Source organism: Podarcis vaucheri (assembly GCF_965113315.1).
Source record: "Podarcis vaucheri genome assembly, chromosome: 7".
NCBI classification, from domain to species: domain Eukaryota; kingdom Metazoa; phylum Chordata; class Lepidosauria; order Squamata; family Lacertidae; genus Podarcis; species Podarcis vaucheri.
This window is the reverse complement of record NC_138765.1, coordinates 19,718,279-19,740,576: the sequence shown is the minus strand read 5'-3', so window position 1 is coordinate 19,740,576 and position 22,298 is coordinate 19,718,279. Positions and strand designations below refer to the sequence as shown.

The window sequence follows — 22,298 nt, the reverse complement described above, 5'->3', positions numbered from 1 at the left end:
ATTTGTTGCATTTATATCCCTCCTTTCTTCCAGGGGAAGTGCAAGGTGCTTTACATAGTTCTGCCTCTCCCTCTTCCATCCTCACAACAATCCCGTGTGAGAGGGAGCAGCCCAGTGTCACCCTGTGGACTTTGCAGCCGAGTTGGGACTGGAATTCTGATCTCCCAGGTCTCGGCCTAAAACACTAACCACTACACCATACTTTCTCCCAAGAATCTCTGAGGGGATGGCATCGCCTTCTGCCACAAGAACTCTGTGCGATAGGTTAAGCCGAGAGATGGCGGCTGGCCCAGGGTCACCCACCAAATGAGATGGCTTCCCACAGTCCTAATACCTCTATGCCACATAATCATTGTGAGCCGTTGGCTAAAGACACACTCGGGCGACTAGTGCCCCCTAGACCTCCCTACAGTTATAGCTTTGGTCCATTAGGCCTTTTCCAGCTGCAGGCTCATTGAGACAAATCCCCACAACTTCCTGTCCAGAGTTTGTGGTGCCCTGTATCCCCAGGGATACAATGAAGTGTGAGCATCCTTCTCTCCTAGTTGACCAGCCAAGGTGCCTGGGAGAAACCCAGCAAGCAGAATTAAGAGCACAAGCATGGTCTCCTCTTCTGTGGTTTCCAGGAACTGGCATTCAGAAGCATTGCTGCTGTGTAAGTTCAGAAGTTTGAGAGATTTGCGCCGCTGTTTCGAAGGCAAACATGGCATTGGCCCTGTACGTTGGGTAGAAGATGCAAAGTTGTATCCTGCTAAATGGTGCCGCTCTTCGAGTAGGGGAGTGGTTGTTGCATGGCACTTCTGCAAGAAGCCCCAGCAAGGGGAGAGAGCTGGCATCCTCCACACATCCCGTTCCTGGGATGCTCAGGACCCCTGACCATGCTGGCTGGGCCTGATGGGAGTCCTTTGAGTCCAAAAATAGCTGAAGGACCACAGGTTCCCACAGGCTGGCACATAGGGCTGTGCATGGCCCCTGTGATCTAGCTTGGGACCCAATGCAGTCTGCATAGATCTGGACTCACCACTACAAGCCTGTCTTTGCTCCTAGAAAAGGTTGGGGGAACCTGTCTCCCTCCAATTGCTGTTGGATCACAAGTTGTAGAATCCCTGGTTTCTGGGCATCCTCTGGTTGGAGCAGAAGGTACTGTGGGAGTCCAACAATGTATAGAGGGCATTGGGCTTTTCAACTCTCCCCTAGAACAGCTGGATAAACATAGCATGTCTCCCTTTTAATACAGAACTAGAATCCTCTTTAAGTTGGAAAGGACCTTGGGCTCTTCCAGTCTAGCATTTCTTGAAGAACAGCACCCCTCGACCCCAGCCAACGCAGCCAATGTTTAGCCAAAATGGGAGATGGAGTGCCACAACACCAGGAGGACCACAGCTTCCATGTCTCTAGTCTAAATTACCTAGCTATGCGGTGGAAAATCAGAATCTTGCATTGGTGCATTTGTACTGAAGATGGTGGCATTCCAACCTGGTTAAATCTCGCAACAATCCATGGGTCCAATGGCTTATCTGGATATTAAAAGCACTTCAGGCTACTGAAAATCCACCAGCCCAGTGTGTGCTGAAGACCAACCCTCAACAGGGATGGTTGGTCATAGAGTGGACCATTGAGGTCTTCTGCAAAGGAGTGTTTTGGTTCAGAACCGCACTGGTGCTTCCTTGTGAGACTTTAGTATTGTTTTATTTATTTAAAAACCTTCATCCTCAAAGAGTTCCGTGAAATGGGGTGGAGGTAGACTTCTGTTTTCCTCAAATCCCTTTGCATTTGCCCTCCCTTATAGACCTCCCGTCCTTCCTGGAAGCCAGCCCCGGCCTGTAGTAGCAGCGGCCTTGAGCTGCTCTGACAACAAGTTTGTTGACACCCCTGCCCTGCGCAGGGCGCAGCAGGACAGCTTGCCCAGGGGAATGATTTAGCTTGCAAGCTGCTTGGCCAGCCTGCCTGTCGCCTGTCCGTTTCTGTGCCTGTCGCCACTCGTAACCTGTGATCTTGCTGTTGCTGTCTGTGTCCCAAAATTTAGGGGCGGGAGGGGAGAGGGGGAGATGCCAGGAGGGCAAACAGGGTTATGTTGCAACGCTCTCTGGCTTGTTTGCAGATTGAGCATCATGCAGTGGTGTCCTCTGACCTGCAATTTGGCAAATGGTTTTAGATCTGGGTCCCTAGAGAGAAGATTCTCCAAAGGAAGAATGCAGGGATCATGGGGTACCTAGGCCAAGTCTCCCCAAGATGGCTAAAGAGTGAGAGGCGAAAAGAGTCCTGTCAGCCCGCAGAGTTTGGAATAAACAGTCTGCGAGGGCACTTCCTCAGGGTGAGGGACAGCAGAGACTTTAAGATCTATAACTTATTTATGCATATGTACAACCTGAGCCCACGAAGGGGCTCACAGCACCAGCACCCCAAAAAGGTTTTGCCTCTGCCATAGCCTTGGATTAAAGCAGATATCAAGCATGTCTCTCCCCCTGAGACTTCTGCCTGCAGCCTGCTCCAAGCTCAGGTCACACACAGCTCTCAACTCTTGCATTTCTCCTCCTAACTACCAGCCAGTTGAGGGAGACTGCACCAACTGTTTGCCGTCTGGCACATAGCCACTTCCTTTGTTACCCTAACAACCCATACTTAGGCCATTACCAAGACGCTGGCCTGGCTAGTCCAACAACCGAACCCTTGCTGATTCCAGGAATTGCCGTATCTCCTCAAACCTAATGCTTACCATGTTTTGACCAAATTACATTGCAAAAATTAAGGTATGCATTAGATTCGATGGCACACACTCGCCAGCGACTACTTTTTTGGGTTTCAAAGTTCTGAAAATTGAGGCTTGCATTAGATTTGATGGTGCATTAGGCTCGGTACAGCCTCACCCCTACCCACAATACACACACTCCAAAAAACAAAATCTAAAGGCTCCTCCACATGACCTATTTATTTACTGAGCATCATCCTCATTTGCTGGCACACAGCTTTCGTAGAGATCAGGTTATATCTGGTCTGTCTTGGGCATTTGTTCTGATTTTATTTGCTTTATTTGTTCTTTACATTTATAACTCACCTTTTCCTCCAAGGACCTCAGGGTGGGATACATGGTATTCCATCCCCTGTGAAGTTGGTTAGGCTTAAGAGGAAGGGACTAGGTCACCTGGTGAGCTTCCTGGCCTAGTGGAGATTTCAACTTAGTCCAACATGCTAACAACTACAACTCCCTAGTTGTACAACTCCCTAGTTGTACAACTCCCTAGTTGTACAACTCCCCAGCTACCATCCCAAACATACCAAACAGTCCATTGTATACAGCCAGGCACTACGTTACAGCCGCATCTGTTCCAACTCTACAGACAGAGACTCTCACCTAAGAGATCTACAGCAAACCTTCTCAGAACTAAAATACCCAGCAGATGAAGTTAGACAACAGATCAACAGAGCCAGACTGATACCCAGAGAGAACTTGCTGCAAGACAGACCCAAAAAAGAAAATAACAGAACACCTCTAGTCATCACATACAGCTCCCAAGTTAAAACAGTACAACGCATCATCAGAGATCTACAACCTCTCCTGGACAATGACAGTTCTCTTTCTCAAGCTCTGGGAGGAAGACCTTTCATTGCCTACAGACAGCCACCCAATCTTAAACAACTCCTAACCCACAATAATAGGGACGCGGGTGGCGCTGTGGGCTAAAGCCTCAGCGCCTAGGGCTTGCCGATCAAAAGGTCGGCGGTTCGAATCCCCGCAGCGGGGTGCGCTCCCGCTGCTCGGTCCCAGCGCCTGCCCACCTAGCAGTTCGAAAGCACCCCCGGGGGCAAGTAGATAAATAGGTACCGCTTACCAGCGGGAAGGTAAACGGCGTTCCGTGTGCGGCTCTGGCTCGCCAGAGCAGCGTTGTCACGCTGGCCACGTGACCCGGAAGTGTCTCCGGACAGCGCTGGCCCCCGGCCAATAGATGTGAGATGGGCGCACAAACCCCAGAGTCTGTCAAGACTGGCCCGTACGGGCAGGGGTACCTTTACCTTTACCTTTAACCCACAATAATACTACAACCAGACTTAACACAGACACTGGCACCAGAGCCTGCAATAAATCCAGATGCCAACTTTGCTGCCACATACACCCGGACAACACCATTACTGGCCCCAACAACATCACACATACCATCTCGGGACTATTTAATTGCTCATCGTCTAACATTGTGTATGCCATCAAATGCCAACAGTGTCCTTCAGCTCTCTATATTGGACAAACAGGCCAAACCTTACGCCAAGAATAAACGGACATAAATCTGACATCAAGAATCACAAAACAGAGAAACCAGTAGGAGAACACTTCAATCTCCCAGGACATTCTATACAAGATCTCAAAGTAGCTGTTTTACTACAAAGGAATTTCAGAAACAGACTGGAAAGAGAAGCTGCTGAATTACAACTCATTACCAAACTTAAAACAATGGAAAAACCTGGGCTGAACAAAGACATTGGATTCTTATCTCACTATACATGACTAAACCATTTCTCACCTCCTCACCCCTTGCCTTCTCCTGTAAGACCTATTACAGTCGTTAAGAGTCGTCAACAGGCTCTCCCAGCTATCTGCCTATCTCCCATTCCCACCACCCTTCTGAGTAACACCCCTCCCCACCTTCTCACTATATAGAAGGATCTGGCAACTTCTGTTTCAGTGTATCTGAAGAAGTGTGCATGCACACGAAAGCTCATACCAAGAACTAACTTAGTTGGTCTTTAAGGTGCTACTGGAAAGAATTTTTTTATTTTCCCTATACATTGGTTTGCAGGGAGGTCATATGACAGTGAGAATCCATCCTGATTTCCTTGCAGGGTAATTATATGTCTTCTTGTCAATCATTCATTCATTCTGCGTTATTCAGTGCATTTTCCCATCACTTTCCTAGCTGTCAAAAGCCCTTTAGAAAAAAAAAGTGGATTTTTTGTGCTCTGGTAGCAGCACCCTTTAATCTGCTTTGATTGCACAGGCTCAAGGTTGTGTTCACATCACACAGTTAAAGCACACACACACATCCCTCCAGAATCCTGGGAGCTGCAGCTTACCCCTCGCAGAGCTACAATTTCAATAATGATAATAATATTTGTACCCCACCCATCTGACTGGGTTGCCCCAGGCATTCTAGGAGGCTTCCAACGATAAACTACAGCTCCCGGGATTATTTGGGGGAGGGCACACGTGGGACGCGGGTGGCGCTGTGGGCTAAAGCTTCAGCGCCTAGGGCTTGCCGATCGAAAGGTCGGCGGTTCGAATCCCCAAGGCGGGGTGCGCTCCCGCTGCTCGGTCCCAGCGCCTGCCAACCTAGCAGTTCGAAAGCACCCCCGGGTGCAAGTAGATAAATAGGTACCGCTTACCAGCAGGAAGGTAAACGGCGTTCCGTGTGCTGCGCTGGCTCGCCAGATGCAGCTTTGTCACGCTGGCCACGTGACCCGGAAGTGTCTCCGGACAGCGCTGGCCCCCGGCCAATAGATGTGAGATGGGCGCACAAACCCCAGAGTCTGCCAAGACTGGCCCGTTCGGGCAGGGGTACCTTTACCTTTACCTTTACACTTTATAAACGCATGGTGTGTTTGCAGCCAGAATTTCTGTGTATGTGTTTTGAATCGCACCTGCAAAACACCTGGCAGTCTGGAGGGAATGGTGCACGTAACTGATGACCCCTAAGAAGGGAAGGAACAGAAGGAAATGAAAGCATTGCTTATGTTGAGACGGGGTTTGCAGAAATTGGGGAAAATGACAGTGAAAGAAAAGCAAGTGCACCAAATAAGAACAGCCAGTTTCCTCCCACCCATGATCTGAAGATGAGGCAATTTTGCTTTTTGGCTCTAGATTGGGGGAGGGAAATTTGGACACGAGGGGCTGCCCTCTGTGGAGAATGCTTCCCTGACTTCAAGGAGTCTTACCGTTGGTCCATCCAACTTAGTATTGTGCCTGTTGTCCACAAAGTCTCAAAGAATATATAGACAGAGGCTCTGAGATCACATTTGCAATCTCCTTTAACACTCTTGGGTGCAGCGCATCAGGTCCTGTAGATATAAATTCCTTTTAAGTATCCAGGCATTTCCTTACCACCTCTTTTCCTATCTTTAGCTTCAGCTCCCTCCTTGCATCGTTTATTCTGTTACTTCCAGGTTAGGCACTGCTTTCCTTTTGCGATAAATTCACACTAAACGCTGGTGAAATTTCAGGACTTAAAAAAGAAAATTGCAAAGCCTTGTAGAAATCCAGAGAACCAAATTTAAGATTAGGAAAATTAGAAACAGAGAGAAACTGACATCAGCATATTCAGCCACCCCCTGGAAGTAAGTACCATTGGGCTCAGCTGGGACTCAGTTCTGAGTAGGAATGCATAGATTGCCACAATTAATAAATTAGGTTATGAACAGGACACCCATCACAGGCTTATTTTTGTTAGGATGGAGTTAGGGTGGAAGCCTGATGGCAGGTCCCTTGTTGACAACATTTGCCTCTAATAGTGGACATCACATTCATCATCTGTGGTCACTGAGCATGCTCAGTCCTCACTGGGCTGTTTTAGAGTCCCGCCACCAACTTGGGTTCTTTCCTCCAAAACAATTGTACCTCTGCAAAAGCGGGTCCCTAAACTCTGCTCTGATGCACAGGGTGTGCCATATTTGGCTACAGGATGCACGCTCTGATAATAAGTTGGATATTAGTAGACCCTCCAAAGGTCCCTATTTTCCAGAGATGTCCCAGATTTACAGAAGCCGTCCCAGTTTCTGGTTTGATACTAGAATGTCCTGCTTTTCCTTAGGACATCCCTATTTTCATCAGTGAAACGTTGGAGGGTATGGAGTTATCCGACCCTGAGTTATCTGAAGGCAGCCCTGTATAGGGAAGTTTTTAATGTTTCATGTTTTATCATGTTTTTATATACAGTGTTACCTTGATTCTCAAACTTAATCTGTTCCGGAAGTCTGCTCCAAAACCAAAGCATTCCAAAACCAAGGTGCGCTTTCCCATAGAAAGTAATGCAAAGTGGATTAGCCCGTTCCAGACTTTTAAAAACAACCGCTAAAACAGCAATTTAACAAGAATTTTACTCTCTAATGAGACCATTGATCCTTAAAATGAAAGCAATGAACAATGTACTGCAGTCACACAATCAGTCGATCAGTAGCTGAACTGGGTTCCGCACAGTCACAAAAACAAAACAACAAAAAGCCGCAAAAACTCAAAATAAATAGCAAAAACAGACCTCAGTGTAACACTCAAATTGGAAGCGTAACACAATGGAAGTGTGGCACTCAAAACGGAGCACGTTCAGCTTCCCAAAAAAGTTCCCAAACTGGAACACGTCCGGGTTTGCAGTGTTTGGGTTCCAAGTTGTTTGAATACCAAGGCATTTGAGAACCAAGGTATGTATGTTGGAAGCTGCCCCGAGTGGCAACCCAGTCAGATAGGTGGGGTATAAATAGTAAATAATAATAATAATAATAATAATAATAATAATAATAATAATAATAAATAGGATGTCCCTATTTTCATCAGATAAATCTTGGAGGGTATGTATTAGTAGATGGGATGCACATTTCATTTTTATCCCCCCTTGCTCCCAGGAGCTCAAGGGCATAAACAGGGCTTATGCCAATAATGGCACCATATTCTCTCTCACTGTGCATCTCCTGCGCTCTGACTGTGGCCCTTTCCCTTGTCCTCAGCTCAGAGGGGGCTGCTGGGAAGCGATTTCCCCAAGGCCACTGGTCCTGGGCAGACTGCGTGCAAAGGAAGGTGTGCTGCCTGGCGCCTTTGGGTCTGCACTTGGCCGACGCAGAGGAGCCAGGTCGGCTGGAGCCCAGCCAAATCCCGCTAGGGATGCAAGCAAAGTGGAGAAATGGCAAACAAACTTGTCTCCTCTGGGCTCTGAGCAAACACGTTCAGCCAAGAGGGTGGCATCTCGGCTCAAGGCAGACCCCTCTCTCTGCCTGGAAGGGGAACGTCTGTCACTGAACTCAGAGCACTGGGGCCAGGGGGAGATTTTTCCCCTGTTAACACACAGGCAGATAGTACATCGGATCTTGTCATTCTGCACACTAACAGCAAACTCATCCCATCCGTGTACGGATTTTTCTGTAGCTGAAAAACATCAACAGGTGAATCTGTCAATTTCAAATTTCCAGTCTTAAGTTCAGCTCCCCGTATTTTCACATCTGTTTGCAATTTTTCAAAGTTCGTGTGACAGTTCATCAAATTTCTCCTAAACATAATTATTTTAGTATGCAGTTTTGCCTAATATGCACATTTTTGCATAGCAAACTTACCTAATATATGGCCTTTTTGTATATCATTTTTAGCAATATACATGTGCCTGTTTGGACAATTTTTTGCCTAATATCTGCATTTTTATATACATGACTTGGCCTGGGAATGGCATTACTCCTCATTCACTGGGTTTTGGACTGCAGTCTTAAATAAATGCTTAGTTTCCCCATTGAAATCAATTGGATTTATAAATGTTTAATTTTGGCTGGATTTTCTCTTCATTTCAAAGTTATGCATCCTGTCTTTCAGTCAAATGATATTCAAGGCAATTTGCATTTAGCAGAAAATCCAGATCAAATATTAAAGCATAACAACAACAACAACAACAACAACAGCATTAGCATTGTTACAAACTAGCCTGAATTAAATCCCATTGAAAGCTCATCAAAGTGCCCTAGATTTACATTCTCAAATCCTAAATGGAAGTTGCTGAATTGCTAGATGGAAGTATTTTTGGTTACCATTCAGCTTTTCTAATATATTGATGTTACCCATATGGAGCTTTTCAGATTTGTGTTTTTAAACACATAGATGAAGTGCATTTGAAAATAATCCCATCACAGGCTCAAATCAGTTTATCTTTTTAACTTTGTGAACAATTTAACTAATTGCTCTAAGATGCAAATTGGCTGATTTATTTTTGAATAATATTAAAATGTAGCTTCCAGGGCAATTAAAATGGGGGTGGGGTGTTTATGAAAATATTACATATAAAAAACTGAGAATGAATATGAGAAAACTTAAACATGATCATCATATTGATAACACCAAAAATAAATGGGTAAATCAGGAGATGCCAATTAAACATATAGTTATGCCTTATCTAATTATTGTTTTAATCATTTACAAAGCCTAACTGAATAAATCGATTTATTCAATTTCTATGATAGCTTCTTGAAAAATAATTTAATAAAGAATGCTTCTCTATTATTATTTTTATATCCTTCTGAAATTGATGGAATTTGGGAGGTTTTGCCGTATTGATTAATGCAGCAAATAAATTCTAAATGCACCGATTCCATCTCCTAAGAGTTTTTTTTTTTAAGCACTAATTAAACAACAGCAGCAACAGTTCTAATAGTACAATCCAATGCATGTCTTTGCAGAAATAGCTCCCTCTGAATTCTGTGCGTAAGTCGGTACAGGCTCAGTCAATAAAGGACATAGTTAATAAACAATTTGCAACAACCAGCACATTCAGAAATGGCACGGATATGAGTTGTGTCCTTTGCAAAAATATAATCAGATTCGTATTTGGGTTCATATAATAAATTAATGGTAGCTAAACTTGATCCACATTTTATCATTTACATGAAAATCTTGTAATAGCTAAGGGTTGTATCCAACCAAGCTACACCCAGAGCAGAAACAGTGAAGTGAATTGACCCAGGTTAGACACGTCCATTATTTTCAATGGGTCTAGGATGAATACTGGAAGGGACACAAATATTTTATTATAATTTAAATACTAATTCAGCCTTTGTATTCCTTAAATAAAAGTATCTAATATCCCTTTCTTTTCTATTTAAATCAATACATAAGAAAGGAATGCAGTTCAGTTGCTTTCACTAACCTCCTGAGAACCTATACTTTTTAAAATCCAAATCCCAGAAACAACAGGCTGGAGAGGATTTGGATAGAGTGTATTTTAAACTAGCATATATCTGGCAGGCACAACCTATGACAGGTCCCCATAGTTTGTGTTGCTCCGCCTTTACTATTTTTTAAAAAGTTATTTCATTACATTATTTTTATCAGGATTTCCCCCCTTATAAAGATAAACATAATACGGAAACCCTATTAAATACATATTCCAGCTCTGCAATTCATCTCTCTCTCTCTCTCTCTCTCTCTCTCTCTCTCTCTCTCTCTGTGTGTGTGTGTGTGTGTTATTGAGCTGCTTTAAGCCTGCTATATTAATAACTCACCTTTTGTATCTGTTTAATTTGGCTTCATTTTCAAAAGAAAGAAAGAAATCCATGATTTTTAATATCTGTCAACTATGAACCTAGCAACCAGTGAAGCGTATCATCATAATGCTATTCAGACATCTTACAAAAATAGTAACAGGTCAAGAGGCAAACAGAAATCAAAAATTTCATATACAGTGGTACCTTGGTTCTCAAACCTTATCTGTTCTGGAAGTCCGTTCCAAAACCAAAGCATTCCAAAACCGAGGCACGCTCTCCCATAGAAAGTCATGCAAAATGGATTAATCCGTTCCAGACTTTTAAAAACAACACCTAAAACAGCAATTAAACATGAATTTTACTATCTAACAAGACCATTGATCCATAAAATGAAAGCAATAAACAATGTACTGCAGTCACACAATCAATCAGTAGCTGAACTGGGTTCCGCACAGTCATAAAAAAAGAGCCGCAAAAACTCAAAATAAATAGCAAAAACAGACAGACCTCAGTGTAACACTCAAAACGGAGCACGTTCAGCTTCTGAAAAAAGTTTGCAAACCAGAACACTTACTTCTGGGTTTGCAGTGTTTGGGTTCTAAGTTGTTTGAATACCAAGGCGTTTGAGAACCAAGATACCACTCTACAGTATTATACTACTGTGTTCTATATTTATATACGAATGAATGATAAACAATTAAAATATATATACTTATGGATTTATAGCCTTTCTCTTTTTTTAACAAGCCCACCTACACAAATGACAACAACCTCAGACTGCTATTAATTGTAAGTTCTGTTAACTTAGGTTCCTCGTGACATATGCCCAAATCCGGACTGAGATAAATTTAAATATTCCTAAAGTGCAAACTAAACAATTTCTAAGGATACTGGCTGAGTTCCAACGTTTTGCTGTAACCACACAATCCTATACATGCTCACCAGAAGTCAGTTCCGTTCTGTTAAATAAGGCTTGCTTGCAGGTAGACATATTATAGGATGGCAGCCTAAGGCACAGAGAAATAAAAAAAGATTTTATTCTTCTCTGGATGTAAGTGAGACTGGCAAGGAGAGCAAAAAGTATTCCAAATCCATGGCCATTAGGAATTAAATTATCTGCATCTCAGCTATCCAGACAGATTCAGGGATAATGATTTTTAAAAGTAACAAATCTCATTCAGGAAAAAACACACCCAGAAGTAATGGAAAATTTTGTATAAAAAGATTCTGGGAATGAACATGGAACAACTTAAACTTATGATCAGCATATTTACAACACCAAAATAAATGAGTACTAATAAATTTAGTTGTGTGTTATCTAAATAATTATTGCTTCAGCATTTTGTTCTGGGACCCAAACAAATTGAAAACTTCATTTATATAATTTACTAAATCCATAAAATCTTGCCTGAGCTCAGCACAACTTGATTCATTTCTGCTTCTACTATTATTTAGAAACTTAAAATAGAGAATAAAAATAACTACAACTACCTGCACTGATTTTGGTATGGATTAAAAAAACAACACAAGAAATATTCAGTGACTGAAGTCAAATCAGTTCTAAGGACAATCTTTGCCATCAGTCTTGCAAAAGAACTCAGCAGAGTCGTGACACTAAAACAGTCAGAATTTATGAATGCTAGACAAGATTTCAGAATGGATTGTGCTGTATATGGTGACAATAATTAACAATATTATTAGCCAACTGAAGCTGTAGTTGATTATTTGGAGTTGCAAATTAAGTGCATGCTTCTCTATATCTTGATTTTTTTTGTTTAGTGCAAAAGAGAACGGCAAAGTTGCCCTTTACTTTTCACTATAAACAGTAAGTCTTATTTATTAAATTGTAAGTTCTATTTTCTTCAGTACCTCAAATGAAGGATACTAGGATGTAAAAGGGACCTTGTGAAGACTACACCCTTGGCAGTTATGGGGAAAGAACAGGGAGGGGTTGAGAGTGAAGGAGGATGAGTCATGCTTCTTTGGGGGCTTGTCCGGGATCCCGCGCTTCCCACGGGAGCAGAGAAGAAGGGGACCAGGCACGACCGCGGTGAACAGCTCGGATCGGCGTTGACGGCTCCAGCGCGCACCTGCCAGTTCGTGGGGGGGGGAACCAGCCACACCGTTTCCGAGTGGAGACGCCCGGTCGCGGGAGAAAGAGAACGGCCGAGAGGGGACAGGGGTGACTCCGGAAGTCAAGGTAAGCTCCTTGTGTGGTTAGTGGGAGCTTATGTATGACGGGGCTTGATCCGCCCCGGCTGGCCGTGGCAGTAAACTGCTGCCAGCGTGGAAGGAAAAGGGGAAAAGGGAAAGGGAGGTAAGGTGTGTGTTGTATGAAGATACTCCAGTGTGTGGATGAATGAATGAGAGGTTGGGGCTCAGAGTCACCGGCCAAGCCACGTGTGACCCTTGAAGTGCGGTTCTTGGCAGCGCGAGCTTGTCTGGGCCACTGACAGGGTGCGAAGGTTGGAGAGTGTGTGTTTATTGGACTAGGAGTGGAGTATCTTGGCGATATGGGAACGGGTAGCAGCAAATGCACCCCGTTGCAATGTTTCTTAAACAACTGGAAAGCCGCCACAAAGGATGACGATTGGGGCTTCAAATTGAAGAAAGAAAGATTAAGGATCCTTTGTGAAGTAGATTGGCCAACCCAGGGGACAGGCTGGCCCTCCGAAGGCACTCCATCTCCTCCACCGCAGAACCATCCGGAAGACCTCCAGTGTTGGCCACATGGTCACCCTAGCAAAACGGGACATGTACTGGGTCTGTGGGACTCGAGCCTATCATGAACTCCCAGGGGGGTGGTTCGGGGTATGTTTCCTGGCCTATTTGCTTCCACCAATGTGGATTCTACCCAGACCTTCTACATTTGGACGCCTTACGTGTAGGCGAAGGAGCACTGGTGTCATTTCTTCTGTGGCGGGGGGAGCAGCCAGAAGTGGGGAGAAAATGAATGTCCACCTGAGCGGATAGTAGCCTATTATGACCCGGCCTCTTGGAACCCCGATGAGCTTGTAGCAGGGGCCAGGGAGCCAATTTACAACCTTAATCGAATCATTCGACTCCAGGCAGTGGTGGAAATTGTGGCTAATGCCACGGCCACCACCCTCCGTCTCATAGCCACCCAGCTAGATGAAACTCGCATTGCTGTCCTCCAGTTGCGATTGGGGCTAGACTTTATTCTGGCCAAACAAGGAGGATTTTGTGCTGCCCTCAACCTAACTGGTGGAGCATGCTGCTTCAATATTTCAGATCATGGTGAAGCTATCCGCAACCTGGCAGCCAGCATTGAAAAAGTAGCCCACGTTCCTGTACAGACTTGGGAAGGTTGGGATATGTCTTGGTTAAACAACTTTCTCCCAACAGGTTGGCTCTGGGGACTTTTTGCTATGTTTATGGGACCTTTGCTAATCTTGCTTCTCCTTTGCTTCTGTATTCCTTGCTTGGTGCAATGCTTGCAAAATATGATGCAGAAAATGGTGTCCCGCATGATGGGACCTCGTGTTATAGCTTTGATGCGTGAATATCATCCCATCCCTATGGACGAGCCCGAAGGCTGTCCACAAGAAGAGGAGGGAATGAAGGATACTAGGATGTAAAAGGGACCTTGTGAAGACTACACCCTTGGCAGTTATGGGGAAAGAACAGGGAGGGGTTGAGAGTGAAGGAGGAAACAAGTTATGCAAGTATGTTGCATGAGTCAAGCTTAAGGATGAGTCATGCTTAAGCATGAGTCGAGCTTAAGGATGAGTCATGCTTAAGGGAGCATGCGTGGAAGAGGAAGAAGCAGGAACCAATGAGAAAATGCCAGCAGAACATTGAGCGAGCCATATAAGGGAATAAATGAAAAGGTGTTATGTTGGATGACATGAGGGATGGGATAATGAGAAGGGTATAAAAGTGCTTGCCTGTTTGCTGTAAACGCGGCCAGCCTTTGGAAGTGATTCCACTGGCCGTCTCTGCGCATAACTGAATAAACTCTTTCTCCGTGAACCACACCTTGGTGTTCTTTGACTCCTCTATCTTCCCCCGTGGGGGTACGTGCTCCAGTGGTCAAGGTAAAAGGCTTCACAAAAAGACACAGACATTGTGGTTTTGGCAATCTGCAGATATATATAAATTGAACAAATGGAATGAGTAAGATTGTCAATTAACTAGAATTCTTTAATCTGTTGTCAAGTTTCAATTTATGAAGCAGGCATCAAACTAACAGGACACATTTACAGAAGTTGTCTGAATAAGTAGGGTTGAAAGGGAAATTTTCTACCCATTGAAAATTTGCACAGCCGTGGGGTTCATATCTGACTTCTGAAATTTTGAGTGTTGGCAGATTTAGCATTTGAAATTCAGCTTTGATTAATACCTTAAAAAGAAAAAAGAAAAGCTTGCATGGGTGAATGCTGTAAATTACTGGCTTACCAAACCCAATATTTGCTTCTTTTTAAAATAAAATAAAATTCATAATTGAGAATTTCTTGCAGATTTATTTCCCCTCCTTACTATCTTTAGCTGTAGTGGTGGTAGCAGCAGCAGCAGAACCACAATTATAATTATCATTCTTTTCTTTTTGTAAAACTGTCCTGGGAATATGATTGAGGGGCACTATAAAACCAGTTATTAAAATATTAATAATTATTGTTAGGAAGACTGAGGAGGGGGGTATAAAATATGAATATGATGCAAACAAATGCAAACTGAGATAATTTGCTTGGGAATGTTCCCCTGCAAATTCTGTTTGGCTCACAGGGACATCCTTGATGTGTAACATAAAACCTATGCGTTTTAATTCTCATTCTGACAGGCTTTGAAACAACAGATTATTTGATTTCCAGTCCCTATAAGTTATGAGGGCTTTGCAACTTTTGGAACATGGACAAACTCAAAAACTTTGAAAGGATATGTGAATACACTATAGTTTTAAGTTTTCAATATAGCCATTTATTATGTATTATTATTAATATTATTAATATTATTATTATTATTTTACTGTTTGCTGTTTTTAAAGATTTCCTCAGATTTTCCAATATCTGTTCAAAATTCCTGGGATTTTGATACTTTTAATTAAATAGCTTTAACACTCATGTTTTGCACTTTCACTGTTCCTTTTTTCCTTCACTGGCAGCTAATTGGTCATTTTCATTAACTAAAAAAGTGGGGGTAATGATTATTTATTTATTTTAAACTTCTGTGATTCAAAACAGCAAACACAGTAACTCCTTTGGTGGCACAAAATTATCCAGAATAAAGGTGCAGCAAATAATTTAAGAATGTCATTGTTCTCTTCTTTCTTTAATTTCTGAGAATTCACAGCCCAATTGAATTGTAGATAATGCTCAATGAATTGGATCTGATTTCACAATTGCACCGTAAGCCAGATCTTAAATAGATTGACACCAGAAGCTAGTTCATTGAGCTGAAATCAATTTGCATTGAAATCTGTCAAGGTGCATAGACCTCAGAAATCCGAATCCGAATTGTGTTCTTCCTATGTCTGTTATGGGCTGTGCCGTAGAACTAGGTTTTAGTGATCAGTAATGTCTTCCATTCGAAGTATTCCTGTGGTGGCGATTGCATTCCCGATTTGTTTCTTAAACCGTTCTCCCCTTCTGTGAAACTTCCTCTCTTCGCAGACTGGAAGCGTGTTGCAAAACTTGGGGAAGTCATAGTGCATAAGCTGCATTTTCCTATTTTTGGCTTCCAGTTGTTGTTTTTTTAAAAAATAAAGGAAAAAAACCCACCACAAAATTACAGTAAATCAGTTGTAATCCACGGGGAAACCCCAGAAAGGATGGTAGATTAAAAGTTATGAAAGAATGTGTCAATCCTGTTGTTGTACATCAGACTTTATCCATGCAATAGCTGCACATGCAGGCGTAAATAAGGATGTGAAGTGTCATGGAGCAACCTCGAGTTACATCAGTTAGGAAATTTGGCCCCCTCTTCCTCTCTGTGTGTGGAATATGAGTTTCTGATAAAATGTGATAAGCCTATTGACCTGTTTGCTCAAGAGTTATCTCATCCAAACGTGTTCTTTCTTGGAACACAGGTGATTGGCTGATTCCAAGCTGAAGAGGGACTCACCGGCATTATAAAAGTAGCCCTCTTCTTTGCTTGGGAATAACACATTCTAGGCCTTTCAGAGAGAGAGATCAAGAGAGAGAGATCGTGACAGCCTGGGAGCAGGAAAAAGAGAGAGAAAAGTGATTGAAAAGAAAGGGACAGGACCCATTGCAAGAAAGGAAGATGAAACTGCAACTAGTCTGCGTGGTCTTCATTCTTCTCAGCGCGGCCACCAGAAACACTTGTGCCTTCAAACTTCAGGTGAGAATCACATTATAAATTACGAGGCAGAATTTATGAGATGATCTTCCTAGTCATGTTCATCCAACGTAGGAGGCTATAGGAAGTCATAGGACTTCATAGGAAGTCAGACTATTGAAACATCTGGCTAGGGAACATCTGCACTTGCTGGAAGTGTCTCTTCAAGGTTTTAGGCAGGAGACATTATTCCCAGTCCAACTTGGACATGCCAAGGTTCGAACCTGAGACCATCTGCTTGCAAAGCAGATCCTCTGCTAATGATCTGTTGGCGTCAGCCAGTTTTGTGTCTTGTAACTGAGCAAAGGCCCCCTTAACTAGGATAGAGCAGTCTATTTGTGAACCTCGTCACTTTTACATGTGTTCACTCATAAATCCTTTCCAGCCTGTTTCCATATATTGTTCGGTGTTTTTTTTGTTTTTGTTTTAATCTTCTTTCAAAATATCTCTCTCTCTCTCTCTCTCTCTCTCTCTCTCTCTCTCTCTCTCTGTGTGTGTGTGTGTGTGTGTGTATGTGTATGTGTGTATGGGATTGTTTTATAAAGATATAAGCTGTGATTATTTATTTATTTATTTATTTATTTTAAAAACCTTAGGAAATGTCACATCTCAGTATTATGTTTTGGATGCATTTTCTCTTAAAATGTGCATTTGTGGGGTTCTATGCACACTTAGCCCACTGAACTCAGTGGAACATACCTGAGTAGATATGGCTAGAATCGTGCTGTGAAAGTATTTTACTTGACAGTAGACATTTATTCCTGTACATCATTTAAAAATACACTTTGGAGTTCTTTTTTCGAGCCAAGAACTATGAAATCTCACAGAAAGCTTCATTCTGATCCACATATTAGTCTAGCGGTATGACTCAGTGGCATAGCTTCACAATTAATTGTTTTGAGTTGCGTCGGACTCCATGAACTTGCAAGCTGATGGAGCTATCCTTAGGCCAAGGAGGGATGACAACTTGATTAAAATATATTTTTTTTTGGGGGGGGAGGTAATCCCCACTCCACATAATTGACCACAATACATGGTACATGCACACCATTTGAATGGCAATGCCCATCAGCTTTGTGGGGGGGGGTGGTCCTCAAAAATATTTTTTTGGGGGGGCTGAAGGGACCTTGGCTTAGGAGTTGGCTCCTATGAGGCCAAGCCTGGTGGCCACTTCGTGACAGATCTGGGGTGCCATGAAAGGTAGCAAATTGTTACTTTGTTAGCATTACCCAGTGCTATTTTTTTCTAGAAAAAAGAGGTGCCTGAACTCACCATGAGCACCTCCCTTGTTATCTTAGAATGGCAGTGGTGCCCACCTGAGAGGTGCCGGAACTGAGTTCTAGAGAGTTCCTGCCCTGCAGAGCTACAATTCACAGTTTTCTGGGAAGAGAGCGGTTGATTTCTAACCCTCTCTGGGCACTGTAGCTCTGGGACTGGGATGGGGTCTCCTAACAACTCTCAGCTACTGCTATAGACTTCAGATCCCAGGTTCATCACCCCTAGCTAGCAAGGCCAGAGCTCAGGGATGATGAGAGTTGTAGTCCAACAACATCTGGGGACCCACAGGTTGTGAACTGCTGCAAGCAGCAGTGTAGGAAAATCCTTTCAGACTGTGGACTTAATGGCCCCTCTCTTTAGATGGAAATGGATATTTAGGAACATAGGAAGCTGCCTTATGTGGAGTCAGACGTTTGGGTCCATCTGTCTCAGTATTGTCCACATTGACCAGCAGTGGCTTTCCAGGGATTCAGATAAGGGTCTCTCTCAGCCCTGGCAACAAGAGGGGGAGAAAGATCAAAGGGATAGGAGAGCTCTAGTGCTCATGATCAACTGTTGATCCAACTCAGCTCTTCAGTTTCTTAGCTTTGACAAATCAGGGTCCTAAGAAATTGAATAGAGGGATGTGGGTGGTGCTGTGGGTTAAACCACGACTTGCCGATCAGAAGGTCAGCGGTTTGAATCCCCGAGACGGGGTGAACTCCCGTTGCTTGGTCCCTGCTCCTGCCAACCTAGCAATTCGAAAGCATGTCAAAGTGCAAGTAGATAAATAGGTACCGCTCTGGCAGGAAGGTAGACGGTGTTTCTGTGCACTGCTCTGGTTCGCCAGAAGCGGCTTAGTCATGCTGGTCGCATGACCCGGAAGCTGTACACTGGCTCCCTCGGCCAATAAAGCGAGATGAGCGCCGCAACCCCAGAGTCAGTCACGACTGGACCTAATGGTCAGGGGTCCCTTTACCTTTAAGAAATTGAATGCTCTTGCAGCTCCCGGCGAAGGAAATTTCACTGAAACACATTGAGTTGAATAAACAGTTGATTATCAGAAACATTATTTATCTTGGCTGCTTTTGGCTTCTCTCTCTCAGCCCTACCTGGAGACACCAGGGATTGAATCTGAGACGTTCTGCCTGAAAAGCAGATGTTCTCCCACTGACCCACCGCAAAGAGAGAAGGGTGTTTATGAAACCTGATTCTAAATCAGGGTTTCCCAAACTTGGGTCTCCAGTTGTTTTCAGAGTACAAATCCCACCATCCCTGACCGCTGGTCTTGCCAACTAGTATGATGGGAGGTGTAATCCAAAAAAACAGCTGGAGGCCCAAGTTTGGGGAACCCTGATCCAAACTTTCCTAACTGTGCCACTGTGCTGAGGGAGGGTGGGGAGAACAAGGAGGGAACCAGAGTTGAAAACGTGCCAAGTCTAGCTTTTCCCCAACCTGTGAAGTTTGGAAAGATTTCCCCCCTTCAGTAACAGATGAGCTAAAACAAATCCCCTCCTTCTTTCTCTTCACAGACAGATGCTGAGAAAGACCTCACGAGCTTGGATACGTACAAGACAGAGCCCAGGGCGAATACCGTTCAGGTGAGACCTATATCCCAGTGGTGCTTGTACTACTCCAGTGTGATGGCAAGGGGGCAGCATGGTGTAAGGAGAAATAGATATCTCTCTCAGCACCACACTAAGATCCTTTGGCGTGCCAGGCTATATTCCTGAATCTTGCTTTAGAGTCCTGCAGCCTCGAAGGAGAATGCAATTCTGGCTTCTCCTGCCCTTCCTTTTGTCCCCACTCCCCACTTAAATCCCTTTTAAAAAAAAAAGTCCATTCAGAAGAGAGGTTCTCTGTACAGGCTCAGAAGCATTCAGCTTGAGATACCTAGATTTAATAAATTAAAATAAATTAAATTGTGGCAGTCCTACCTAATGACAGCCGATTAGGACCCTGAGAAGTCTAATTTGTCCTGGAATATAGAAAGCTCTCTTCTACTAGATCAGATCTGCCTGGCACACCAGGGTGTCAGGATGATCATTTTCTCGTCATCTTTTTTAACAAAAGATGCCAGTGGTTTGAATCAGGGATCTTCTGAGCTATGGCTCTTCTCTCAGGGCTTGTTCATACTTCCTCAATCCCACACCTAGAAAGCCTTTCAGGTTTTCAGTTTCCCCCTCTGCTTTCCCTTTCCTGAGAGAAAACAGTAGCAACTCTTAATTCCACTTGTTACAATTACACTATCAGTATTACTGATTTATTTTTATTTATTCATGCTCCCATATATTATCTGTTGTTTCATATCCGAGCCTATTTGTAACCCCCCTTTTAACCGCATTTAGGAAAAAGGAGTATACAATCTGTATCTCTTTCCTTAATGAAAAGCTTTCCTTTAGGGAAGCTTTTAATGTTTAACAGACTATGGTATTTTAATACTTTGTTGGAAGCCACCCAGAGTGGGCAGGGTATAAATTATTATTATTATTATTATTATTATTATTATTATTATTATTAACAAAACCAGGCCAAGCCCTGCTTGCAAACTTTAGCCCAAAAAATGCCCGTAGACCCTCTTCTGAGGTAAACATGAGTGACTATTAATTTCGTTCGTTTTAAATAGCACTAGTGACTAGACCATACCCTCCAACCTTTCTTCAATGAAAACAGGGATGTCCCATTCCATAATGAACATTTTACTATTTATAACCCCACACATCTGACTGGGTCACCCCGAGCCACTCTGGGCAGCTTCCAACATATACAAAAGCATAATAAAACATTTTTTAAAAGAGGATTGCCTTCAGACAACTCCGGAGTTGAATAATAGCATACCCTCTGATATTTCTCCAATGAAAATAAGGACATCCTAAGGAAAATCGGGACATCCTGGAATCAAATCAGAAACCGGGATGGCTTCTCTAAATAAGGGACGTCCCTGGAAAATAGGGACATTTGGAGGGGCTGCTATAGGTCTTACTGGTTTATTTATTTATTATTGTTTTACCAGTGGTGCCCCGCAAGACGAACGCCTCGGAAGACGAAAAACTCACTAGACGAAGGAGTTTTTCGTTTTCTTAGCCACTTCGCAAGACGCATTTCCCTATGGGCTTGCTTCGCAAAACGAAGCTTGCCCCGCAAGCTCCGGGGATAGCGGGGAAGCGCAGCGCGCCTTCCCCACTGCCGCCGGACCTCTTTTGAAGCAAGGGGCGGCGGGGAGAAGATTGCTTCTCCCCGTTGCCAGCCCCGCAATCTCCGGGGACAGAGGGGAAGGCGCGTGCGCCGCCTTCTCTCTCCCCGGACCCCTTTTGAACCAAGGGGCGGCAACGGGGAGAAGCGATTCTCCCCGCTGCCCCTTCCCTTGCTTTAAAACAGGTCCGGGGACAGAGGGGAAGGCACGCGGCGCTTCCCTCTGTCCCCGGACGGTCTCCATAGGAACGCATTGATTGATTTTCAATGCATTCCTATGGGAAACCGTGCTTCACAAGACGAAAAACTCGCAAGAAGAAAAAACTTGCGGAACGAATTAATTTCGTCTTGCGAGGCACCACTGTGTTTGCGCTTTGTATTCAAGCCTCATTTTAAGCATATATGGGGAGGGCAGACTGCAAAACGAATAAATGAATCCGTTAATAACGGGCTCTTTCTTCTCGCCACCACAGGCGTTGCTACGGAGAGCCAAGCGCTTCAACAGTCACTTCCCCACCTGCCGCTACTGCTGCAATTGCTGCAGAAACAAAGGATGTGGCATGTGCTGTTGGGCCTGAGGCCCAAGGATGACTTCGGCACCACCGGGCCGCGCCCCGTCTCAGCACCACACACACACCAGGCTCCCCAATCTTGCCCCCCACCCCGTACTGCTCCCTACCACCTTCAACAAATTCTTCCTTATTTATTAGTTTGGCACTGTTTTTTTTTCTTTCGTTTGCTCGCTTTGTGGGCTCTCATTTGTTACTGTTGGGAATTAAAGCGTTTTTACCACACGACTGTCTGCAAGGTGTTTTTTTACCTCACGGAGTGTTTGCGATTGCTTTTTACCTCACAACTGCCATAGCAGGGGAAGGTGGGAGTTTTAGTCTCAAGCGCATATGGGGAACATAAGGTTGTCAAATGGCTTGTGTCCTCTGCCGTCCTCTGGTGGCAACTCTCCAGGGCTTCAGGTGCAGATAGACTCGTCTAAATAATTCCTATTTTTTCTTCTTCTTCCTTATCCTCTACTGGCTGATGCAAGCAATCTACGACCATAGCCTCCCTGATAGGTAGCCATCCGTTTTTTGCTTTAAAAAACCCTCTAACCATGAATAACTCCCCATCTCCCAAGGATGGTTGTTTCACGGTCGAACAGCTAAAGCAGTCAGCAGGTCATTCCTAACGTTTAACCAAAATCGTCTTGTAAATTGAACCCAGTGGCTGGGGTCCGGCCCTTCAGAGCATCAGAACATACACTTCCTCAATCACCCATATAAAAGCCCTTCAAATATTTGTAGATGAGTATCACATCACCTCTT

General features: G+C 43.9%; 1 protein-coding gene across 1 annotated transcript; it reads left to right on the top strand.

Moving 5' to 3' along the window:
* The first annotated feature begins 14,162 nt into the window (after nucleotides 1–14,162).
* On the top strand, nucleotides 14,163–21,773 carry HAMP (hepcidin antimicrobial peptide). Its single transcript, XM_082232240.1, has 4 exons — nucleotides 14,163–14,270; nucleotides 16,353–16,533; nucleotides 19,320–19,388; nucleotides 21,453–21,773. Exons 2-4 carry the CDS (start codon nucleotides 16,456–16,458, stop codon nucleotides 21,555–21,557), a joined length of 252 nt encoding a protein of 83 aa, XP_082088366.1. The 5' UTR covers nucleotides 14,163–14,270; nucleotides 16,353–16,455; the 3' UTR covers nucleotides 21,558–21,773.
* The last annotated feature ends 525 nt before the right edge of the window (nucleotides 21,774–22,298 follow it).

What these genes read in the sequence shown, in the direction of transcription:
- HAMP (XM_082232240.1), top strand. Translation starts at nt 16,456, where the DNA reads ATGAAACTGCAACTAGTCTGCGTGGTCTTCATTCTTCTCAGCGCGGCC. An exon ending in CTTGTGCCTTCAAACTTCAG is followed by an intron (nt 16,534 to 19,319) that starts GTGAGAATCACA and finishes TTCTCTTCACAG; the next exon opens with ACAGATGCTGAGAAAGACCT. An exon ending in CCAGGGCGAATACCGTTCAG is followed by an intron (nt 19,389 to 21,452) that starts GTGAGACCTATA and finishes TCGCCACCACAG; the next exon opens with GCGTTGCTACGGAGAGCCAA.